The following is a 20,108-nucleotide window of genomic DNA, read 5'->3' as shown; positions in this document are numbered from 1 at the left end:
AAATGTTTACATTTTCGAATATGTCCCATTTCCAATCAGACACCCCAACAAGGACCACCAAATACCGGGACAACAAATCGGTCTCATTCAAGTTGTCATAAGTGACAAGTAGCTCGTCGGACTGTCATCGGTTCGATACAAACTTTCTGTCATGCGTGCGTTTCACATCTCGGATGATCGCCTGCTCTAAGTGAATATAGTGCTGTGTGTGAGCCTTATCTACCGGAAAATGAATCTATAATTGAGAAAAATCGTGTCGCGAACGACAATCTCACTACGGAACCATATAACTCGCTAACGCGTGTATTAGAACCGCAAGAATTCGTCGTCCGCATACCCGTTTCGCAGTCAATTACGAGCCGTGTCAGACAGGCGGATCTCTGCAAATCCTTGAGTGGTGCCGCGCCAATTAAATTCGCGAAAGTGAAAAGAAAATATGGACGAACCGATCATAAATCGACTCCCTGATCATATACTTGAAAGCATCTTTTCGTACCTGGACCTCCGCGATTTGCGTAACTGCTCGCTGGTGTCGAAAAGATGGTATTGGTTTTTGAACGATGAAAACAATGATGTTTGGCGGATGCACTGCGTGCGGAAACTGGCCGAGGAAGCGCTCAAGTCGGACCTCCTGTCTTCGGTGCCCACATACAAGGCGAAGTTGAGGGCATTCTACCATGCCTGGAACCCGAACGATTGCTCGAGGAATGTCTACATAAAACCAAATGGATTCACTCTGCACAGGTGAGATTGATTTTGGAATTCACTGCACTTGGAAACATTGGAAGCATATGTGGTCCTGCAAAGGTAGACGAGTTATTATAATTTTTGGATCCTGAGATCTTGCTGTAAATGCTAGAGGCATTTTAGCAACTTCATTCTTCTACTGCCTTGAATTGTCTTTATTTGTCTATGTTATACGATATCGCTGCATTGGCTGGTCTCTGTAACCAAAATCATTGTTATATTGCTCAGGAAGCTACCGACGAATCTCCTTACTAACCCAGGAGGCAACCCTTATATGACTTAAATATTCATTTGAAGCGTTCACTTGCTCTATTAGTCCAGCAAAATGCCGATTATCTGACCTGCAGCTTCGTGGGGAATTACGCCGCTCTGGTGTGGACCTCAGACGAATCTCCGTTAATCGACTCCACACTGCAGCGCCTCCGTACTACCCCAGCTGATACTGGACTCCTGGGTGGCCAACTTTAGAGGCGCAGATCGAATCTCACGCGCCGTGCACTCTTTCCTCGAAACCTCAGCCGGAGACAAAAGTCTTTAGCCTGGATACGGAGACAAAAGTCTTTAGCCTGGATACGGAGACGCCCTTGGGCCTGCTCCCCTCTGTTCAACATTTGACCCTCATCTGGTGGCTGCAAGGACTTCCGGGAAGCATCCAATCGAACCAAGACGTCTGTGCAAACATCCAGATCCTCGGGGATGTTAACCCTCGTCGAAGAATAACGGGAAGACGGGGGCGATTTTAATCTTGCCACAAAAAAGCCCAGCAGTGGAAAAGGCTGACCTAGTATCGAACACAGGATCACTGGGGAGTCTCAAATTCTCCCCATATACTAGCTCGGCGAAGCAAGCGGCAAACTCTTCACGATGGGCTGTAATCAGGCCGAGTAAAGCGAAAGGCACAACTTATGACCACGAAGAGCTATCGTGTGCCATTGTAACGGCCTTCAGTGTCGTATGCCAGAGTTCCAGCAGTCGGCAGTAGGCAGTCGGTCCGCTGGCGTTTGAAGCCTAAGAGTTTGCTCAACTCCGAGATCAGGGTAAACTCGAACTGCATTCACTGGTCAGTATTGACTTCGGCCGGAAACTCCAAAGCGTGGGATACATTCCCGACAAAGTGCCTCAGTGCACGATTGTGCGGAAATATCGACCAGAGGTACTGCTTCAGGCCACCGCGTGAACCTATCGATGATTGTCAGGCAATACTTGAAGCCATGCGAATTTCGCAAGGGGCCACTAATTTCGATGTGGATCGTGTGAATGAACCCCCTTCTTTCTGCACGTTTTTGGTGACTACATTTCTGGCACGCGATACGCTGCTTGGCCCAGGAGTTCACATTTTCATTCATTGAGGGCCAAAAATATTTGTTAGTGACAAGCCAATTCGTTGTCCGAATGCGTGGGAGCGCAAAATCATGTACTGCATGGAATGTCTCCTTGCGAAAAGCGACCGGAATATATGGCCTAGGTCCTTTTTCAGAGGTCTCGCAGAGTATTTCGGAAGTTGAGTCGAAAAGGGGAAACTTCCGAAATTTTTCTGGAGTTGTCCCTGAGGCTCTGAAGCACCGCTTCATCATTCTGTGCCGCGGTGATTGCCGAAAAATCAACCGTGGCAAGGGTTTTAACTTCTGAAACGCGTGACATTATCCTTGCTGAACACGTGCTGGATGTCCGAAGTAAACTGGCTTATGAAGCTCAGGTGTCGGAGTTGGCGAGGGGACGCTTTGTCGGGCTTCTGCTTAAAAGCGAAGGTAAGAGGCGTGTGGTCCGTGAACACTGTGAACGGCCTGCTTTCTAGGGAGTATTAAAAGTACTTTATCGCCATGTACGCGGCTAATAGCTCACGATCATAAGTACTGTAGTTCTGTTGAGCTGGCAGATTTGGTTCACCTTTTACAGCACCTACTGCGATGTCTGAGGCATCGACGAATACGGCAAGTAGTGTATCAGTTCGAGGACATGCCAGGAGTGTAGTGTCCGCCAGCTGTCGTTTGGCTAACTCAAAAGTCTGGACGACCTCTATAGACCATGCAATCACGCGTGAGTGTTTGGCCTTGGGTTCAGACAAGTAGGTATTGAGGATCGCTTGATGTTGTGCGGCTTTGGGCAAGGAACGATGATAGAAGTTTAACATGCCCAAAAACTTTCGCAGATCCTTGATCGTTTTAGGTTGTGGGAAGTCTGTGATGGTCAACACTTTGTCTGGATCCGGTTGAATTCCCTCAGGGGAAATCGTGTCGTCTAAACACTTCAACCGTCGAACATTTTTCAACGTTAAGTACAAGACCGGCCCCAAGGGAACGTTGAAAAATGCATTCAAAATGTTCCAAATGCTCAGACTCAAGAAGCGAACAAAACGTCATGCAAGTACACAAAATAAAAGTTAAGATTTCGCAGGACAGAGTGAATGAACCTCTGAAGAGTTTGCGCGGCATTGCACAGACCAAACGGTATTCTTGTGAACTCGAAGTGTCCGAAGGGTGTGCATCTCGGAATGTCTTCTGGAGTTACAGGGATTTGAAGGTACGCCTTGGTTAAGTCCAAGGTCGTGCAAACACGGCAGGTAGCGAGGTTGTGCGTAAAGTCGTGGATGAATGGTATGGGATAGCGGTCTGGAATGGTCTGAGCATTCAGACATCTGTCCTCACATGGTCTTCAGTCTCCATTGAAATTTGGAATCAAGTGTAGTGGAGAAAATGAACAGCTATTTGATGGTCTGTAAATACCCTGCTTTAAAGTGTGTCGCATCCTTTTTTAACAACAGCAAGCCTCTGGCGTGGTAATGAACGATCTTTAGAAAAGAGCGGGGAACCAGTTGTGCTTAGCTGGCTGTGAGAGACTACTTTCAATATTTATGTTGCTGAATTTTTGAAGAAGCGCGCGAATACAAGGATCGGCTACTTCCACAAAAATGATAGAAAGACTGACAGTAGCGCAGGTGGCAAGATTTCCTCAAGACCTGAGCCAAGTTACGGGGTCTATAAGAGACTTATTCTGCAGATCCACTAGCAATCTATAGTGACTTAGGAAGTCTATGCTTAATATGGGGCTGATACATTTATTTGCTTTGTCGGCAAAGATGCGGTGGTAACAAATTGTATTGTGGGGACCTACCACCCAAATACAAAGCTCCTAAGGTGAGCTCCGCCAGTAAGTGATTCAACTTTGCTGACTCACTTACCGACAGTCACTTGATGAGGATGCCCTTTAATGTTGTGTAGGAATACTTCTCCAGAGCGTCGACTCCTCGTCAAGGCCAACGAATGCGTGATTAAATCGTGTGGCATCAGCAGCGATGGCCGCGAGCGCGAACTGGGCCTTCAGTTGTTGGAACCAGGCCTCCTGGTTACGTTGCCAAAATGGTGGCACTCGTATCGCCACTGTGGCCAGGGAGAGTGGGGAGGCGCCGAAGGCGTTTGTAGCGGTGTCATCATACAATATTTACGATAATAGACAGAATACTTGGAGAAAACGAAGAGTCGTCCGATCCCCACAACGAGCGGGAAACGCAAAAAAAAAACTCGATAAGGACCGAAGTGAAACTCACCCCCGGAGCAGAAACACTTGAGCACCACCGTCGACAGCAGAATGAGAATCAAGAGAACCAACGGAGCAACAGGGGGCCCAGTCTGCCCAACTTTGTTTGATTTAATAATTTAATAAAAATTTCATATAAGAAAAATAAAGTTGAAGTGTTTTATCATCCGATCGTTGCAGTGCTGTTTAGCAGTGGTACTGGAAAACGAACCGCGTCCAATTGATGGACGCCTTGAATACCCTGTAGCTTCGGGTGAGCTTGGCTTCGATTGGGGGAAAGTGGCAAATTTAGGTCGTCGTTTAGTGCTCCCAAACACCTGCTGTGAAGTTGAGTTGATGTTGTAGAAAAGCCGATGCAAGCGGTGTCGTGAATCTTCGTCGGTTTCTCTTCAATTGTAAGAAAGTTTCGCAATGTCAAGGTAAACGATGTTTAAACGATATGTGAGGTTGAAAATTGCGCATCCAAATAAGGTGCTGTGGCCTAACAAAGTCGAATTACATAAAGTACAGATGCAGCACCTGGTACGGTGCGTTCAAGTCTGCAGTACAAATTTTCCTTGGATTACACTTACCTTTTGATCGTCTGCTGCTTTTTCACGGAATTAAGGGCTCAGCTTACATTGCTAGCAGCTGTTCGTTTGCATCCTAATGCCCTTTGCACGATAGCTATATCACCTACGGATTGTCTTAGCGGCCAACTCGTCGGCCATCTTCCGGGAGTGGATTCCACTGCCTTGCGTAGCTAGCAATGCGATTAATATGGAGGCATTTGATTCTGGGCAGAGATCGGTTAGGCATTCTCAATCCGGCTGCTTTCTTAATAATGGGTTTGCATTCAGCCAGAGCCTTTTCCACTCTTTTAACGGAGTCTTACAGAGGGTCCTTCCGGGACGTGTCCCTTACCTTCTTTTAATTTTTTCCGTACCAAGTCACCGTATGCTCCCTTGTCCATGATGACCATTGCGTTTCCTTTGTCCGGTGGTAAGTAGAAAACGGGTTTCTCTTTCAATTCTTTAATGGTTTTTGGTAGTTGGACGATGTTCTTTTCCTTGTGGCCATTCACTTGGGGCGGAGAAGGGGGGGGGGGGGGGGGGGTCTGGTCACTAGTCGCCTAATTTCTTCCTGGGTGCTGACTTTTTCTTCTTGTGATGTAATTTTGTCAATTATGATGTCCTCTTTGGCGAAAGTGGGGTCCCTTATGGCGAGGTTCAAGCCTTTATTGAGAAGTGAAAGCTGCTCCTGGGTAAAGTGTTCTTTGGATCTGTTGATCACATAGTTGGGTATGAATTGTTCCTTCGGTTTCTCTATTGCACCCTGGCCCGCTTGTGTTGTCGTGAGTGCCTTCAATTTCTTTTCCAGTATGCTCGTCTTTCTGGCCCTTTCGCAGGTGTGGGCCCTATTTATTTTCTCCCATATGTCGTTCATGTCGCCCTTTCTTCCATGGATGTTCTTGCTGATTTTTAAGTGTGCGGAGTAAGCATGAAGTATGCTATATTCTAGCCTGGTGTAAAGTGACTTAATGCTTTGTGTTATGGCCATCCTTTCCATCTTCTTTCTTTGGAATTTGGCGTTGGGTAGAGCTGATCAAATATGGATTGGATGGCGTTTTGCTGTGCTGTTTTTTGCTACACCGTTTGAGGAACCTTTTTCCACCGTGGTGGAACTTTTAGGAAGGACTAGGAGAGAAGCCTTATTAAGATATTATAATCATAGGAATAGCTATAAAAACCCAAATTATGAAAGTTAAAATACTGAAGAAGGGGGACAGTTGGTCCCTGAAAAACGTATTTGTCTAGCTACGTTAACACCAGCGGTATCCAACTTTGTACTTATATATGTGCACACATATGCACACATATGCTTTGGTGCATGCAGTAAAGTGGAAATATTCAATGTAGGTGCATACATATATGTACAGCTTCCGGTATACCGACTGGTTTATGTATCATCATCATCAACGCCGCAACAACTGGTATTCGGTCTAGGCCTGCCTTAATAAGGAACTACAGAAATGCCGGTTTTGCGCTGAGGTCCGCCAATTCGATATCCCTAAAAGTTGTCTGGCGTCCTGACCCACGCCATCGCTCCATCTTAGGCAGGGTCTGCCTCGTCTTCTTTTTCTACCATAGATATTGCCGTTATAGACTTTCCGGGTGGGATCATCCTTATCCATAGGGATTAAGTGATCCGCCCACCTTACCATATTGAGCCAGATTTTATTCACAACTTGACGGTCATAGTATCGCTAATAGATTTCGTCATTATGTAGGCTGCGGAATCGTCCATCCTCATGTAGGGGGCCAAAAGTTCTTCGGAGGATTCTTCTCTAGAACGCGGCCAAGAGTTCGCAGTTCTTTTTGCTAAGAACCCAAGTTTCCGAGGAATACATAAGGACTGGGATGATCATAATTTTATACAGTAAGAGCTTTGATCCTATGGTGAGACTTTTTAGAGCAAAATCATACCAGCTCAAAATCCGTTTTTATGGTGTAAATTTACTGCAACCCAAAGTACTAAATATCAATGTCACACTAAAGTGAGTAGTCTGAGAAATTACGGGCTACATACAAATGGGATAGTTCTGCACTCGAATATACTCACACAAGAAACAAACAAAACCTTTCATACCTGAAATGGTGAGCTTCCTGTTTCCCGACTTGCAAAATTATAGCAAAACTTCCCGCAAATGCTGCTTCGTAGGGATAGAATATTCCATTTCCCGATGATAAAAAGTCAAGGAGAATTTGGCCTGCTTATAACATAGCCCGATCACGAGAGCTCCTGTGGCAGACGCGTGCAAATGCATTCAAGATTACGGCGGTCTGCACGGGGCACTGGCCCATAAGGGACCATGCCGCTAGGCTCGGCATACCCTATAATTCGCATTGCCAAAGTTGCAGAGAAGGAAGGGAAACCCTCATGCACTTTCTCTGCGATTGCCCAGCTCTGGCTAGAGTCAGGCTGCGGGCATTGGGTAACCCATTCTTTGGGGACCTCAGAGACATTTGTAGCTGTAGGGTGGAAGAGCTGCTTTATTTCGTGAATGCTACGGGCTGGCTCTGAAGATCCGAGCTGGCTGGACTCTGCGTCCCTGCTCCCATAACAACAGTCACGGTCTTAGGAGTTTGTGGCATCAAAACGGTGCACAAAAGCGCTAATTGGGCTCCACGGAGCGGCCACTGATACCTACCAACCCTACTCTGTCTTTTTATTATTGAAATGTATCATCGGGCCATCCACACTTTTTTATTAGAACTGAAGCAAATCTAAATTAATTCTCTTAAAACATCTAGATATTTTAGATATTTGGGCTTCCCCTTCCCCTTCCCAATTACTGAAGGAATCTTAAATCATGTAATCCGTTCTTTAGAAATTTTTTCGCTTTAACACGGTTCCCCTTTCAATGACATAGTTTTGTCGGTTGTGGCTCTAAAAAATAATGCCATCTCGTGTGTTTGTGATTTTCTTTTCTTTTCATGATCCTGTACGGTAATATGACACGTGAGGAATCGAAGTGTTCGAAGGACTGACTCTCCCCACCACATTTCCAAGCCTGGCTAGCACAGAGGCATGTAAGCACGTGCCGACGGAGCACTTCGATGGAGTTTCAATATTTGTTGGCGGACCTTCACGTTCAATTTCGCCATCTTTTTAGGTTCTTGGGATAGCTCTCCCCTCGTCTCCGGCCACTTAGGATGGCCTTTTGATTATCGACAATCGCATTTAAATCATGGCAATGTTTTTCGTTTATGGGAGGCTTTATAGCCGGAAAGAGAATCAATTGTATCCGCATCGATTCAATAGAATGCCCGCGCCGGAAAGTTTAAATTCAACTGTTTTATTTGCAAACTCGTTTTGCCCTATTCAGTAATGCTTATCACTTGTCCTGTTGGTAGGTAGTAATGCATGTGCCTATTCTCGATATAGGGTCTTGGAAACAACTGAATTCTTAGCTACATACAAATAGCACCGTTATAACTCCTCCATTCAAAAAATACGCAAAACCTTTCAATCCTAGAGCGACCAACAGCTCCCCTACTTGTTTATTTACTTATGTTTGATGCATTTACAAAATGTTCGCTTAGAAAGGTCTAAATATTCGAACTTGGATTGTTTATCTAATACAAACTCATATTACCACTTGCAGAAACCCAGTCGCCCAAAGTACAGACGGTACCCGTGGCAAAATTGGATTCCGGCAAGGACGACATTCATGGGAGGTGATATGGGAAGGACCATTAGGAACAGTGGCTGTGATTGGAATTTCAACAAAAGAAGCCGCACTACAGTGTCACGGTTACGTGGCGCTACTTGGCTCCGACGATCAAAGTTGGGGCTGGAATCTAGTCGATAATCATTTATTACATAATGGGGACGCGCAAGGAAATTATCCACTGTTAAATAATGCCCCGAAATATCAAGTAAGAGCAGTTTTAAAATGCTTTTTTTTCTATTGTTTTTCATTGTGATTTACGTTAGTTGATTGGGTTATAATTTGCATTTGTAAAAACTAACAATGGGACATTTTCTTCCTTCACAGGTAGGCGAAAGAATTAGAGTTATTTTAGATTGCGATGACAATACGTTGTCATTTGAGAAAAATTACGAGTTTCTAGGAGTGGCGTTTCGAGGTATGTATTCAATATTATCACGTCAAGATTCTGCTTTTAATTCTTCCACCATTGTCAAGTTCGCAATTCACTGTCAAATCATTAATTGTCTTATTTCAGGTTTACCTGACAAGAAGCTTTATCCAACTGTATCAGCGGTTTATGGCAATACAGAAGTGTCAATGGTTTACTTAGGTCCACCTTTGGACGGCTAATTGTTTTCATTTAGTCGAGTTTACTCGAGAAATTCGACTATCATCACTCTATTCACTCATTCACCAAAGCGATAGGAAAACATATAACAAAAAAGGCAACTATTTTATCGATAATATTGAAGAGTAAAAAAAGTATTAGTTTGTCAGTCTCAAAAACTCTTTCACATTTCTTCGTTAAAAGTGAAAATGACTCGCTACATTATTAGGTTATAGACGTCACATTTATATATATATACTGACACAGAAGACACTTAGGATTATTATTTATTAAACTTAAATAAAAAACCAAAAACTGATAGGAAAAACTTGTATAAGCGTAAGTTTAAAATGATATAATGTGGTTAAATTCTACTCAAAGAAAGACATAGGTGAGAATTACCCTCCATATATAATTCGATTGATTCGATTTAAGAATTTGAATATAAAGACGATTTTTGATATAAAATCAAAGCGAAAAACCCAAAAAATTATAATAAACTTTGATAATTATAGAAAAGAAAACATACAAAAAAGCTATTATTGCGACAAGTGCGAAAAATCATTTTTCTAAAAATTTAAGTCGTTAGAATTAAGAAGTTGATCATTCGTCGCCATCCCTTCTTCTCTTCATAAAATTTCGTCAATAGGTAAGTTGATTTTACATTTGTTTTCTACCCACGAAATTGTCAGCAATAATCATGTTCTATAATTTTTGTTGTAGTATAATTTAATGCGCTTCTAATGCTCCCACTAAATCACTTCCAGTAAAGTATATCGTATCGGATTGACCCGGCAATTATTGCAATGCGAGAGGAAAGAAAGCATTTATGTAATCCAAGCTAGAACTTATATTTCTCGTTTTGTACGAGTAAAGGCTAAGCAGGAAAAATCCGATCATTTGGTTTATTAGCTTTGCTAACAATAACTTTTCATGGATAGTTTTAAATTTTCTAGTATAAAGAGTGTGGTTCGTCTTGGATGTTGTCCTTCTGAATCCACCACCACTACCAATATCCTTCAATCGCGTCATCTAATTCCTGAAACCGATGAGATGTGTTATCTTTATCTATTAATTCGACTAGCGCTTTTCCCACTAATCTTTGTCCTGCGGGTGCTTCCTTCCTATCTAAAAAGGCATTCGAACGTTGTCCATGTGTTGGACGTGGCCAGCCCATTGTAACTTTTGCCCCTTAATGATTCTAGGAACGTCTGGTTCCATACACATTTTGTACATCATCTGCATCTGATTTGGAATGGATCTCCATCGCGCTCCCGCCCAATAATGATTCTCAAAACTCTCCTTTAAAATGCATTCAGCATGTTATCAGATGTTTGCATGATGGTCTTCGCACTCCTGTGTATGCAGTTGTCCTTTAAAGTTGTCAGTACGGAATAGAACGCTTTATTTGCAAAATAAGTCCACCCTCTAATCTGGTCGGATTTCTGGTACCCTCACGTGCGCCTAATTAAATAAAGCTGTCTACATTTTCTATAGTATATTCGTCGATTGTGTTGTCTTGTCTCACGTGCGTCATTTTTCTGACTTACCGGAAGCTTCAAGACGACGTGCTCTAACGCCAGATTGATTAAAAGTGCGACCAGTTCATCTATATGGTTGCCATTTACCCTTTTTTTGCGAGTAGGGTAGGTGAATGCGTTTACGCACAGAGTATTGGACTCTCGTAACAGCATATTGTCGGACCAGCAACTAAACACCTCCCTGTCATCAGAGAAATAGTATGGAACCGTTTGACACATTACTTCGGGCTAGCCCTCCTGCTCTCCCGGCTTTGGGAGCTTTCAAGTCAGGCAATCCCTTTCACCAACGGGAGGGGAGGTGAGGAAGGTAGTTGGTAGTTCAGGTAACCTCTTGCCATCCGGCCCCTCTGCCGCTTGAGTTCAATCTTGTTCACAATAAGAAGTCGTCCGCCACTCCATTACAGAACACACAATCAGGAGATCGCGCCTTCTCCATCCTGTGTGCAGGTAAGACTGAAAACCTCCATGTCCACTTAGAAGTTGGGTAAGGAAGTAATCAATCTCACCGTGCGTTCGGTTCAACCACGGGTCTAATTTATCGATGAGCTGCACAGTTCATCTGCCCCTTGGCTCATTTTGCCAAGAAAGCCACTCGGTAAGGGTGCGTTGACGTTCTTCACGGGCAACCACCTCCCTTAACTTCTTGCCCTTACGACGGTAGATAGCTTTGCGCTCCTTGGCAAAGAGGGCAACGGGGATCACTCCCGCGATCACCATCACAGCCGGTTCGGAGACGGTGCGATAAGCGGACGCCACTCGCAAAGCTCCACGCCTCTGCATTTGAACAAGGCGTTTACGATTTACCTCCTTGTAAAAGGCATCAGCCCATACCTCCGCACCATAGAGCAGAACCGACTGCATTGCTCCCATAAAGAGACGTTTCCTAGTTGATATAGAGCCCCCGTCATTCGCCACTAGCCGACTCAAGGTCGCGATTCCAGCTGCAGCCCTGTACGCTGCTGCTTTGATTTGCTCGAAGAAGCTCATCTTCGAGTCGAGCATTAAACCAAAGTATTTGACCGCTGGTTTTGACTCTAAAGTCAACTCGCCGATCGATATGGCAGGGTTGGGATTCTCCTTCTGGTCAAGATGACTACTTCGGTCTTTTTCAGCGCACGGCTGAAACCGTGAGCAGTCATCGATCCGTTTACTCGTCGCATCAATATGCCAAGTCTGCTTTGCACCTGTTCAACAGTGCGTCCGGCAGCCAGTGCCGCAACGTCGTCTGCATAACCGACCAGACGCGACTCTTCGGGCATATCGAGTCTCAGGACATTATCGTAGGAAGCGTTCCAGATGTCCGGCCCTGGGATGGATCCCTGTGCTACTCCCAACGTGATTTCCATCCTCCTTTGGCGCTTTAGCGTCTCATAGAGCAGGGAGCGGTCTTTCAGATTATCCCTCAATATCCGCAAGAGATAGCTTGGTATATCTGTTCATCTTACGGAATTGAAGGCATTTCTGACATTAAGCGTTATGAGGAGCACTATCCGTCGATATCGGCGGCTGTGTGCCTCAGCTCGATAAACCGCATCTACTACCTCCATAACTGTATCCACTGTAGATCTCCCTGTTCTGAGCCCGAACTGCCTTGCGGATAAGTCCCCGGCAGGGCGGATCGCTTCAGCGAGTCCACTCCTGATGAGCTTCCCGAGCACTTTTCCGGCCGTGTCAAGCATACACAGCGATCGGTATGCTCCGGGTCTCCTTTACCCAAGCAAGCGTTGAACACTTCAAGCAGCAATTCTGGGCGTTGACGGAACACCAGTTTGAAAACTTCCGGCGGGATGGAATCAGGGCCTGGCGCCTTCTAGTTTTTCATAGGAGAACCGCTTCTTCGAGCTCTCTCATTGTGAAAAGAGGGTAATCCTCGACCCTTTCCGCGCTATTTACATCAACCTGTTCAGGGTCTGAGTTCCCTAGACACAATGCCCGCACAATGCGGTCCATCTGGTCGGTACTTAGTATGCAGGGTCTCCGCAATTTCTTCCGTCCACCTGTACATAGAAAGCTTGTCGCGCCTAGGGCTCCTCTGGGACATGGAAGCCTCACACGCCGTCATTATCAGGTTCATCATTGAGTTTACGATGGTGTCAGCTGAGACACTACCACCCCCCGGAGCGCCGCCCAGCCTGCTCCAAAAGCTTCGACGAGCTTTCCGATGTTCACCCTCGCGAAATTCCACAGGCAGGGGGGCGTCGCGTTTGCGCTCGGTGGTAAGTAGCGTCAACCACTTCGAACGCGATGTACTGGTGATCACTTGCTGAGAAGTCTTCTAGGACTCGCCACCCGTCCACCGATGATGCCAGAGATTCTGACACAAAAGTGATGTCAGGAATGCTTCCTTCACAGCCCAGGCGCCGAAATAAAATATTTATTTGGGTTTACAACTTAACTAAATTTATTATTGAACATTCAAATTTAGTAGACAAATTTTTTGGTATATTTTTAAAAATCGAATTAAATCCCCAAAAGATATTTTACAAAATTCAATGTAAATTTAAGATAAAATTATGAAACGGTAATTTGAAGTTTTAAATTCAATTTTCTACAAATATTGTATTTAATGTGTATCTTTGCTTAGCCAATGCATGTGTTCAGTACTATTGAAAAAAAATGTTAATTTTCGTAGGATTTATTAATTGAAACGCAATTGATAGCTTGCCATTATTTACATAATTTCAGTAAGATATGCGAGCATACTTGTGAACATTACTTAGTTTTATTTTAAACTTCAAGATCCCAATAAAAAAAAATTTTATTTTATTGAACTTCAAGTTTATGTGCAAATCAGTTGACTTGACCTCAGAAAAGTGTTTTTGAAATTATCTTAAAAGAGTCGGAATGTTGATACCTGGAAAATTAATTTCTTCAAAATGTGAAGAAAAATATTATAATATAAACCCTGATCTCCCTCTGATTATAATTTCACATCAGTCACTAGTCATTGTTGCATCCACATTCCCAATCTCGTCTATTAGCTTTATAAGGACTGATAATTTTGCCAACAGATGCTCATAGTAATTAGTTTTATTGTAATTTATTGCTTTTCCATTAGCTTAGTCGTAAGTTTTATCGCTTAAGCCTTAGTTTTTTTTTGTTAAATAAATTAATAAATTATAATCTTCATTCCAAAAAAGGAAACGGAAATTATCCTTTTCCTAGACGATATTCCTTCAAATTTTGTATTTTAATTTGATTCGTTTTCAGTTGTTTTCAAGATAAGGCTAAGAATATTTTGTTGAATGTTGTGTAAGTTTTAAATGATTTTTTTGATAAATATTATTTATTGAAAAGTAACTAGTATATCTTTTTTTAATATTCGATGGCGTTTAGACATGTATATAAGTCAATATCGTGGTGGCTGTAAGAATTTAGTTTGGCCTGGTAAGTTTTCCATTGACCCATTTTAGTGCCGTTTTAAAAAAGCTGCCATCCATTTATTACCGTCAAACATTTTTATATATGTCAAAATTTGGAAAACCACGTTAAGATAAAATATTCCAAACAATTGAAGAAATATTCACCATTTTCTTTAAAAATAAAGTTAAAAGCGTTAGTAACTATTTAAGGACAGTAACGAATCTGTACTCGACTTAAATGCGATCCAAGTTGAAATCCAAATCTTCCAGATATAGTTACAAATCCTACATTTCTCAATATAGGTAGAACTCATTCGTTTGAGGTATTTAATAAACAATTAAATCAGTGACTTTGTCCCTCTGCCTCCGAATAATTCATGCTTCACGGAAAAGTTGCGATTTCCGAATCAAGAGCAATCAGTCTTCGAAATTTTTCTTAATTCTGGGTATCTTGCCACTTTATATGTTTACCAAACCATTAGTAAAAAGGGGAGGGGCTATCGGCGGTATCTCGTCAGGATGTATTCAAATTCCTCTTCTTTAAGACGCTGTATACCGACTTTAATGTCTGTTAATGCTGCACAAAAGAGTGAACAGGAGACGTCTACATATATATTTCAAAGGTCGTCTGGGAATTCGCGGTTTGTTCACACATTTGAAGTCATATATGGCATGCAACTCGACGTTGTATCTTATTCTCTATTTGGTATCTGCACTGGGTTCAATTTTCGCCTGAGGACTGATCGCTCGAAGGTGTTTACCGCCTTCGATCAGGTCTGCTTTATATTGTAATTCACGTCTCGCTGTAATAAGGCAGAAAAAGTCGAGTGTTATATTTTGTAAACCGGTTATTTTACTTTCCATAGTTCTCTTCTTCAGAGTAGACAATACAAAACAGTAAACTCTGTCCGCATTTGATTTCATTATTGTCGTTCACTTTCAGTAACCCCAAGTATAGACGACTGTCTCATTGTTCAAAGCTGTAGTTATGTCCTGTCTGCCTTTTGGACTGTATCATTTTCTCTTTTATTCTTAGGCTGGCTGTTTGCGCCGCCTTTTCTAGTTTCAGCAAGGTTGGGTAGTTTCTGAGAATGGGTCCGTTAAAGAAGTGAGCACTTTCAACCACCCGTACTCCCCACCATTCTAACAAATGTCAAAACTAACACGGACTTTAGAAGCCGGTCTTAGTACTCACCGAGACCTTTCAGTTGATACCGCACATTACTATATTTGATGAAAGAAAATTAAAATTTAATTTACGATGATTATAAATAAAATATAGTTATTTTTATCGAAAGATCATTAATATTTTGTCCATCCACTTTTGTTTCAAATTATGCTTTCAATTCCTGCGCGGCATACTCTGAACACAAGATTCAATGCATTGAGAGAGATTCGCGAATATTTTCTGTTAAAATTTTCTTTGTGGAGTTTTGCATGTCATAAATCGTTCGTTATCATCACCAGCAACGGCGCAACAACCGGTATCCGCTGTAGGCCTACCTTAATAAGGAACTCCAGACATCCCGGTTTTGCGCCGAGGTCACAATTCGATATCCCTAAAAGCTGTCTGGAGTCCTGATCTACGCCATCGCTTCATCTCAGGCAGGCTCTGCATCGTCTTCTTTTTCTACCATAAATATTGCCCTTATAGACTTTCCGGGCTGGATCATCCTCATCCATACGGATTAAGTGACCCGCCCACCGTAACCTATTGAGCCGGATTTTATCCACAACCTGACGGTCATGGTAACGCTCATAGATTTCGTCGTTATGTAGGCTACGCAATCGTCCATCCTCACGTAGGGGGCCAAAAATTCTTCGGAGGATTTTTCTCTCGAACGCGGCCAAGAGTTTGTAAGCTGGAATAGGCTCTGTTGGCTGACAACAATCGTGCGCGAATTTCATCATCGTAGCTGATATCGGTTGTGATTTTCGACCCTAGATAAGAGAAATTATTAACGGTCTCAAAGTTGTAGTCTCCTATCTTTATTCTTCCCGTTTGACCAATGCGATTTGATGTTGCAGGCTGGTTGGTTTTCGGTGCTAACGTTGCTACCATATATTTTGTTTTGCCTTCATTGATGTGCAGCCCAAGATCTCGCGCCGCCTGCTCGATCTGTATGAAGGCAGTTTGTACCTCTCGGGCCGTTCTTCTCATTATGTCGATATCGCCAGCATAGGCCAGTAATTGGGTGGACTTAAAGAGGATCATACTTCTTGCATTTATCTCAGCATCACGGATCACTTTCTCGAGGGCCAGGTTAAAGAGGACGCATTACGCAATGATTTTTTGATCTCCTTAATATGATTTCTCTTTCTTTCGTTTTCTCTGACAATCAGAATACCGCTCCAGCGCAGTTGGTCAACTACGAAATATAACCTACACGGGACGATTTGGAAGATTGACTACCTACTTCTTTCCAAAAGAAAATATTATATATGAGTCAACTGTTCTTATCAGTAAGGTATTGGAAACTGATGGAACAAACAAATAAAATTCGAGCCCGGCTTGAAAATTATGCAGAAAAACAGGTCCCGCTTGAAATTCTGATTTGGATTAGTTTGAAAGTTATGCTGGCCCACCTATTATCCCTTTTCAAGGTTTTGAAGGTTGAATACAAAACCTTATTAAAATCGGTTCACTGTCTGTCTGTCACACACACCTTTCTCAGAAACGGTTCTATTGACATGAAATTGGATAGAAAGGCTGAAACTGTGAACCTCCACACATATGGTGAATAACATTGCTCCACGTTGAACTCAAGAGAATAGAGCCAGAGGGATATCAAATAAAAGGCTTGGATTAGTACTTTTTGAAGCAAATATTAGTTTTGATATTTGCTGCAAACGGGAGGAGTGCAGGGGTCCGAAAAGAGGCAACTAATTTAAGGACCTGTTCTCAACATCTAAAAAAAAATGTGAAAAAAACGCGGAAAACTCCAGCCTCAGGGGGAGTCACGCCCTTTCCACCTCTTCTCGTCAGGTTCGTTTCGTTAATTCATAATTTCCCTCTCCTCTTTGACTTTCCCCGCCTATAAGTAAGTACAGGGTGCGGCAGCATAACTTCCTTTTTTCAAAACTCAATAAAAACTATTGTATGCATCGGAAAATATTTATCTATTTTTTATAATGTAGGTACATGTCTAAAGCTTTTATTTACATTGTTTTGAAGATCAAATCTGTGAGATGACGTCCCCCATTCTCCTTACATTGCGTAAACCGATTTCTGGCGTTTGTCATGACTCTTGTTAGCATGGCAAGTGTTATGTTGGCAATTTCTTCTTGGATGCTGGTCTTCAAATCTTGTAGGGTTCTTGGACGGTTCACATAAACACGGGATTTCAAAAAACCCCATAGAAAAAAATCACAAGGGGACAGATCGGGAGAGTGTGCCGGCCATTCCAAATCGCCTCTAATTGAGATAAGGCGCTCTGGAAAGTGTTCCCTCAAAACAGCCATCGATGCTCTTGAAGTGTGTGCTGTTGCACCGTCCTGTTGGAACCAAGTGTCCCCCAAATCCAACGCCGTGGCGATCGCAACATTAACGCTCTCACTGCTTCAATGTTCTCAGGTGATCTAACGGGCCGAGGGACTCCAGTTCTTCCTTTTGTCGCACTTGCAGTTTGTCTGAATGTAGTGACCCATGTAACAATTGATTTGCGGTCTGGGACAGGAGCCAACGGGGCTAAATTAAAGCGATTCCGAAATACACGCTGTGTTGCAATAACCGAACATCCGCTTGAAAAGTAAACCTCAACGGCAAAGGCACGCTCCTCACTATTCCAACGCATGATGGCGACTGAACCGTGTCGGGACAAAACTTTACAGTATCCCCTCTTGAACGAGACCACTAGCGCTCCGCTATGACATCAACTAACTGAGTGGCGCGCATTTTGAGAAAGGAAGATATGCTGCCGCACCCTGTATAACAATAATTGTTGCAGTTTCTCTTGTTGATCGCTAGTCATAAAGTATTTTATGGTTTATTCTTTCTTTTAAAACTTTATTTCCGACTTTTTTTATTTCATTTGTTTTTAATTTAAAAAATCAATATATATTTGGAAATACTTTAATAAATGATGAAATGAAATAACTAATTTTCCTCAACTAGGACAATTGAAGGCATGACCGGATGAAGATATTTTATTACAAAGTCTTAATTAAAAAAGAAAACTAAAATACCATAAAACGTTTCTTTTCATTTTTTCCTTTTTGGCATAATTCTTCTCGCCTATAAATGAGTTTTCATTGAAACAACCCATGAACTTTCGCTGGCTAAAGATATCCCTAAAAATTAAGGAAAACATTTCCTTTTTTTGGCTACACTCTTTTTTATTTTAACAAATAAATTATTTTTGTGGAAATAAAATAAATTATTTTGGTGAAAATAAAATAAAAGATCAGTGTTTGATCTTGCACTAATGATGGAGAAACTGGTTTCCGAAATTAGGTGTCTGTTATTATTTTTAATTTATTTATTTATTTAAGTTTAAAGTATTGATTGATAGAATTTAGTACATTTATCAACTATGGAAAAAATTTAAAATAGTTTTTTTCCTTAAAATTAATAGTAACGAAAATCACGAAAAGAAGTAGGTTAATCTCAAAAACTGAAAATTGTATAAGTTTAGACTTTGTTTTCTGGTTAAATCCCCCAATTAGCATTCCCACACAGCCATTTGGAAAGCATCTTTTTTTCCATGAAGATTTTTATAACGTGATATACTGGAACTAAATCAGAAAGTGTTACGATCTAATGTAATTAATAGTTAACAGTAGTTAACGCCGCCCTATCCGTCTTGAGTATACTTTGGAATGCATTTACATAAAGTTACCATAAGATTATAGTTTTTCTTCAACATTTTAACTGTTTCAGTTTTTTTATAAACAAAACATGAACATTATAAAAATAAATTTTCACATGCGAGTATATTCTTTTTCATTCTGAACAGGTGTAACTATTCGGACGTAATATATTTCATATAAAAAACTCATTTAAAATTTTAATAAACATCAAGCCTTTAGGATATACATATCTTTTGAATTGTTTCTACCGAGTTTGTTTTTCAAATTATATAACAAGATCTATTAAACTTCTCCTAAGAATAAAGTTTATTTACTTGACTATCTACTATCTATAATAGTTCAAATTATTTTATTTACGTGTGTAAATAGAAATGAAAATAGTAAGCAATTTATGAATCTGGTATACATGAATTAATGAAAATTGTATATCATGGATTCGATTTCATACAAAACTTATTTAATTATTATTTGAAAATATTTGCTACTGAATGATGTATGAAGGGGCTGATGGAAATATTATGTTTTCATGTGTATGTAGAAATATTCTGTTTAAATGAAATAGATAAATAAAAATTTTCTTTGTATTGTATTCGGCTACTCACGACTATTTTATATTGTAAGGAAACCGCTTATAATATTGGTAAATATGTACTTTTGGTAATCGCTTTGTATTAGTATGAAATTGTTATTATTTAATTTAATAAACTACAATATAATTTAATTACTTTCGATTATAATTCGAAGTAAAAATTTACAGGTCAAGTTAGTGATTAAAATTGATTGCTGTTCCAGTTCCTGGTATATGGCATCCACCACGCCTCCGCGCCATCGTTCCTGGCTCGACCAAATGCGCGTTAAATTTTTCCAGGTCTTCTACTATTTTCCGGTTACTACGGCAAAGTGGGTTCCATTGTATATCATAACAAACAATGCATTCGTCGCCCTTTTTTAAAGTCGGACCTATCCACTGTATATGGGAACAGCACAAAGCTGGGTGTCGGAGAGAACCTAGCGAAGAACCTACAGGACCAGGCGATCTTACGAGACATGGGTTTGTTACTTTTGTCGCGCTTGTAGGATATATCTCTGAACCCCGGCCCTGAGAATAGCAAGTTTACCCTGAAGACAGACTTCCAGACTGGTATCGCGTATATTTCGCCACGTATTCTTCTGGGATTTCCCAGCTCTCTCTACGCTTCAGGGTAACATCATATCTTCTACCAAACAGATGTATGGGCACACGAGAATCGGAAGGCATTGTAAGAACTGGATTCAATCCTCCCAGTAATTCTTCCAATGCTCTATGGCCCCCA

General features: G+C 41.7%; 1 protein-coding gene across 1 annotated transcript; it reads left to right on the top strand.

Moving 5' to 3' along the window:
- The first annotated feature begins 144 nt into the window (after positions 1–144).
- On the top strand, positions 145–10,979 carry LOC119655533 (F-box/SPRY domain-containing protein 1). Its single transcript, XM_038061447.1, has 4 exons — positions 145–744; positions 8,429–8,702; positions 8,822–8,912; positions 9,012–10,979. The coding sequence occupies exons 1-4, from the start codon at positions 437–439 to the stop codon at positions 9,104–9,106; spliced, it is 768 nt and encodes a 255-aa protein (XP_037917375.1). The 5' UTR covers positions 145–436; the 3' UTR covers positions 9,107–10,979.
- The last annotated feature ends 9,129 nt before the right edge of the window (positions 10,980–20,108 follow it).

This window comes from Hermetia illucens, chromosome 4, assembly GCF_905115235.1.
Source record: "Hermetia illucens chromosome 4, iHerIll2.2.curated.20191125, whole genome shotgun sequence".
NCBI classification, from domain to species: Eukaryota; Metazoa; Arthropoda; class Insecta; order Diptera; family Stratiomyidae; genus Hermetia; species Hermetia illucens.
The sequence above is the reverse complement of the archived record's forward strand: the minus strand, read 5'-3'. Positions and strand labels throughout refer to the sequence as shown.

What these genes read in the sequence shown, in the direction of transcription:
- LOC119655533 (XM_038061447.1), top strand. Translation starts at nt 437, where the DNA reads ATGGACGAACCGATCATAAATCGACTCCCTGATCATATACTTGAAAGC. An exon ending in ATAATGCCCCGAAATATCAA is followed by an intron (nt 8,703 to 8,821) that starts GTAAGAGCAGTT and finishes CTTCCTTCACAG; the next exon opens with GTAGGCGAAAGAATTAGAGT. An exon ending in TCTAGGAGTGGCGTTTCGAG is followed by an intron (nt 8,913 to 9,011) that starts GTATGTATTCAA and finishes GTCTTATTTCAG; the next exon opens with GTTTACCTGACAAGAAGCTT.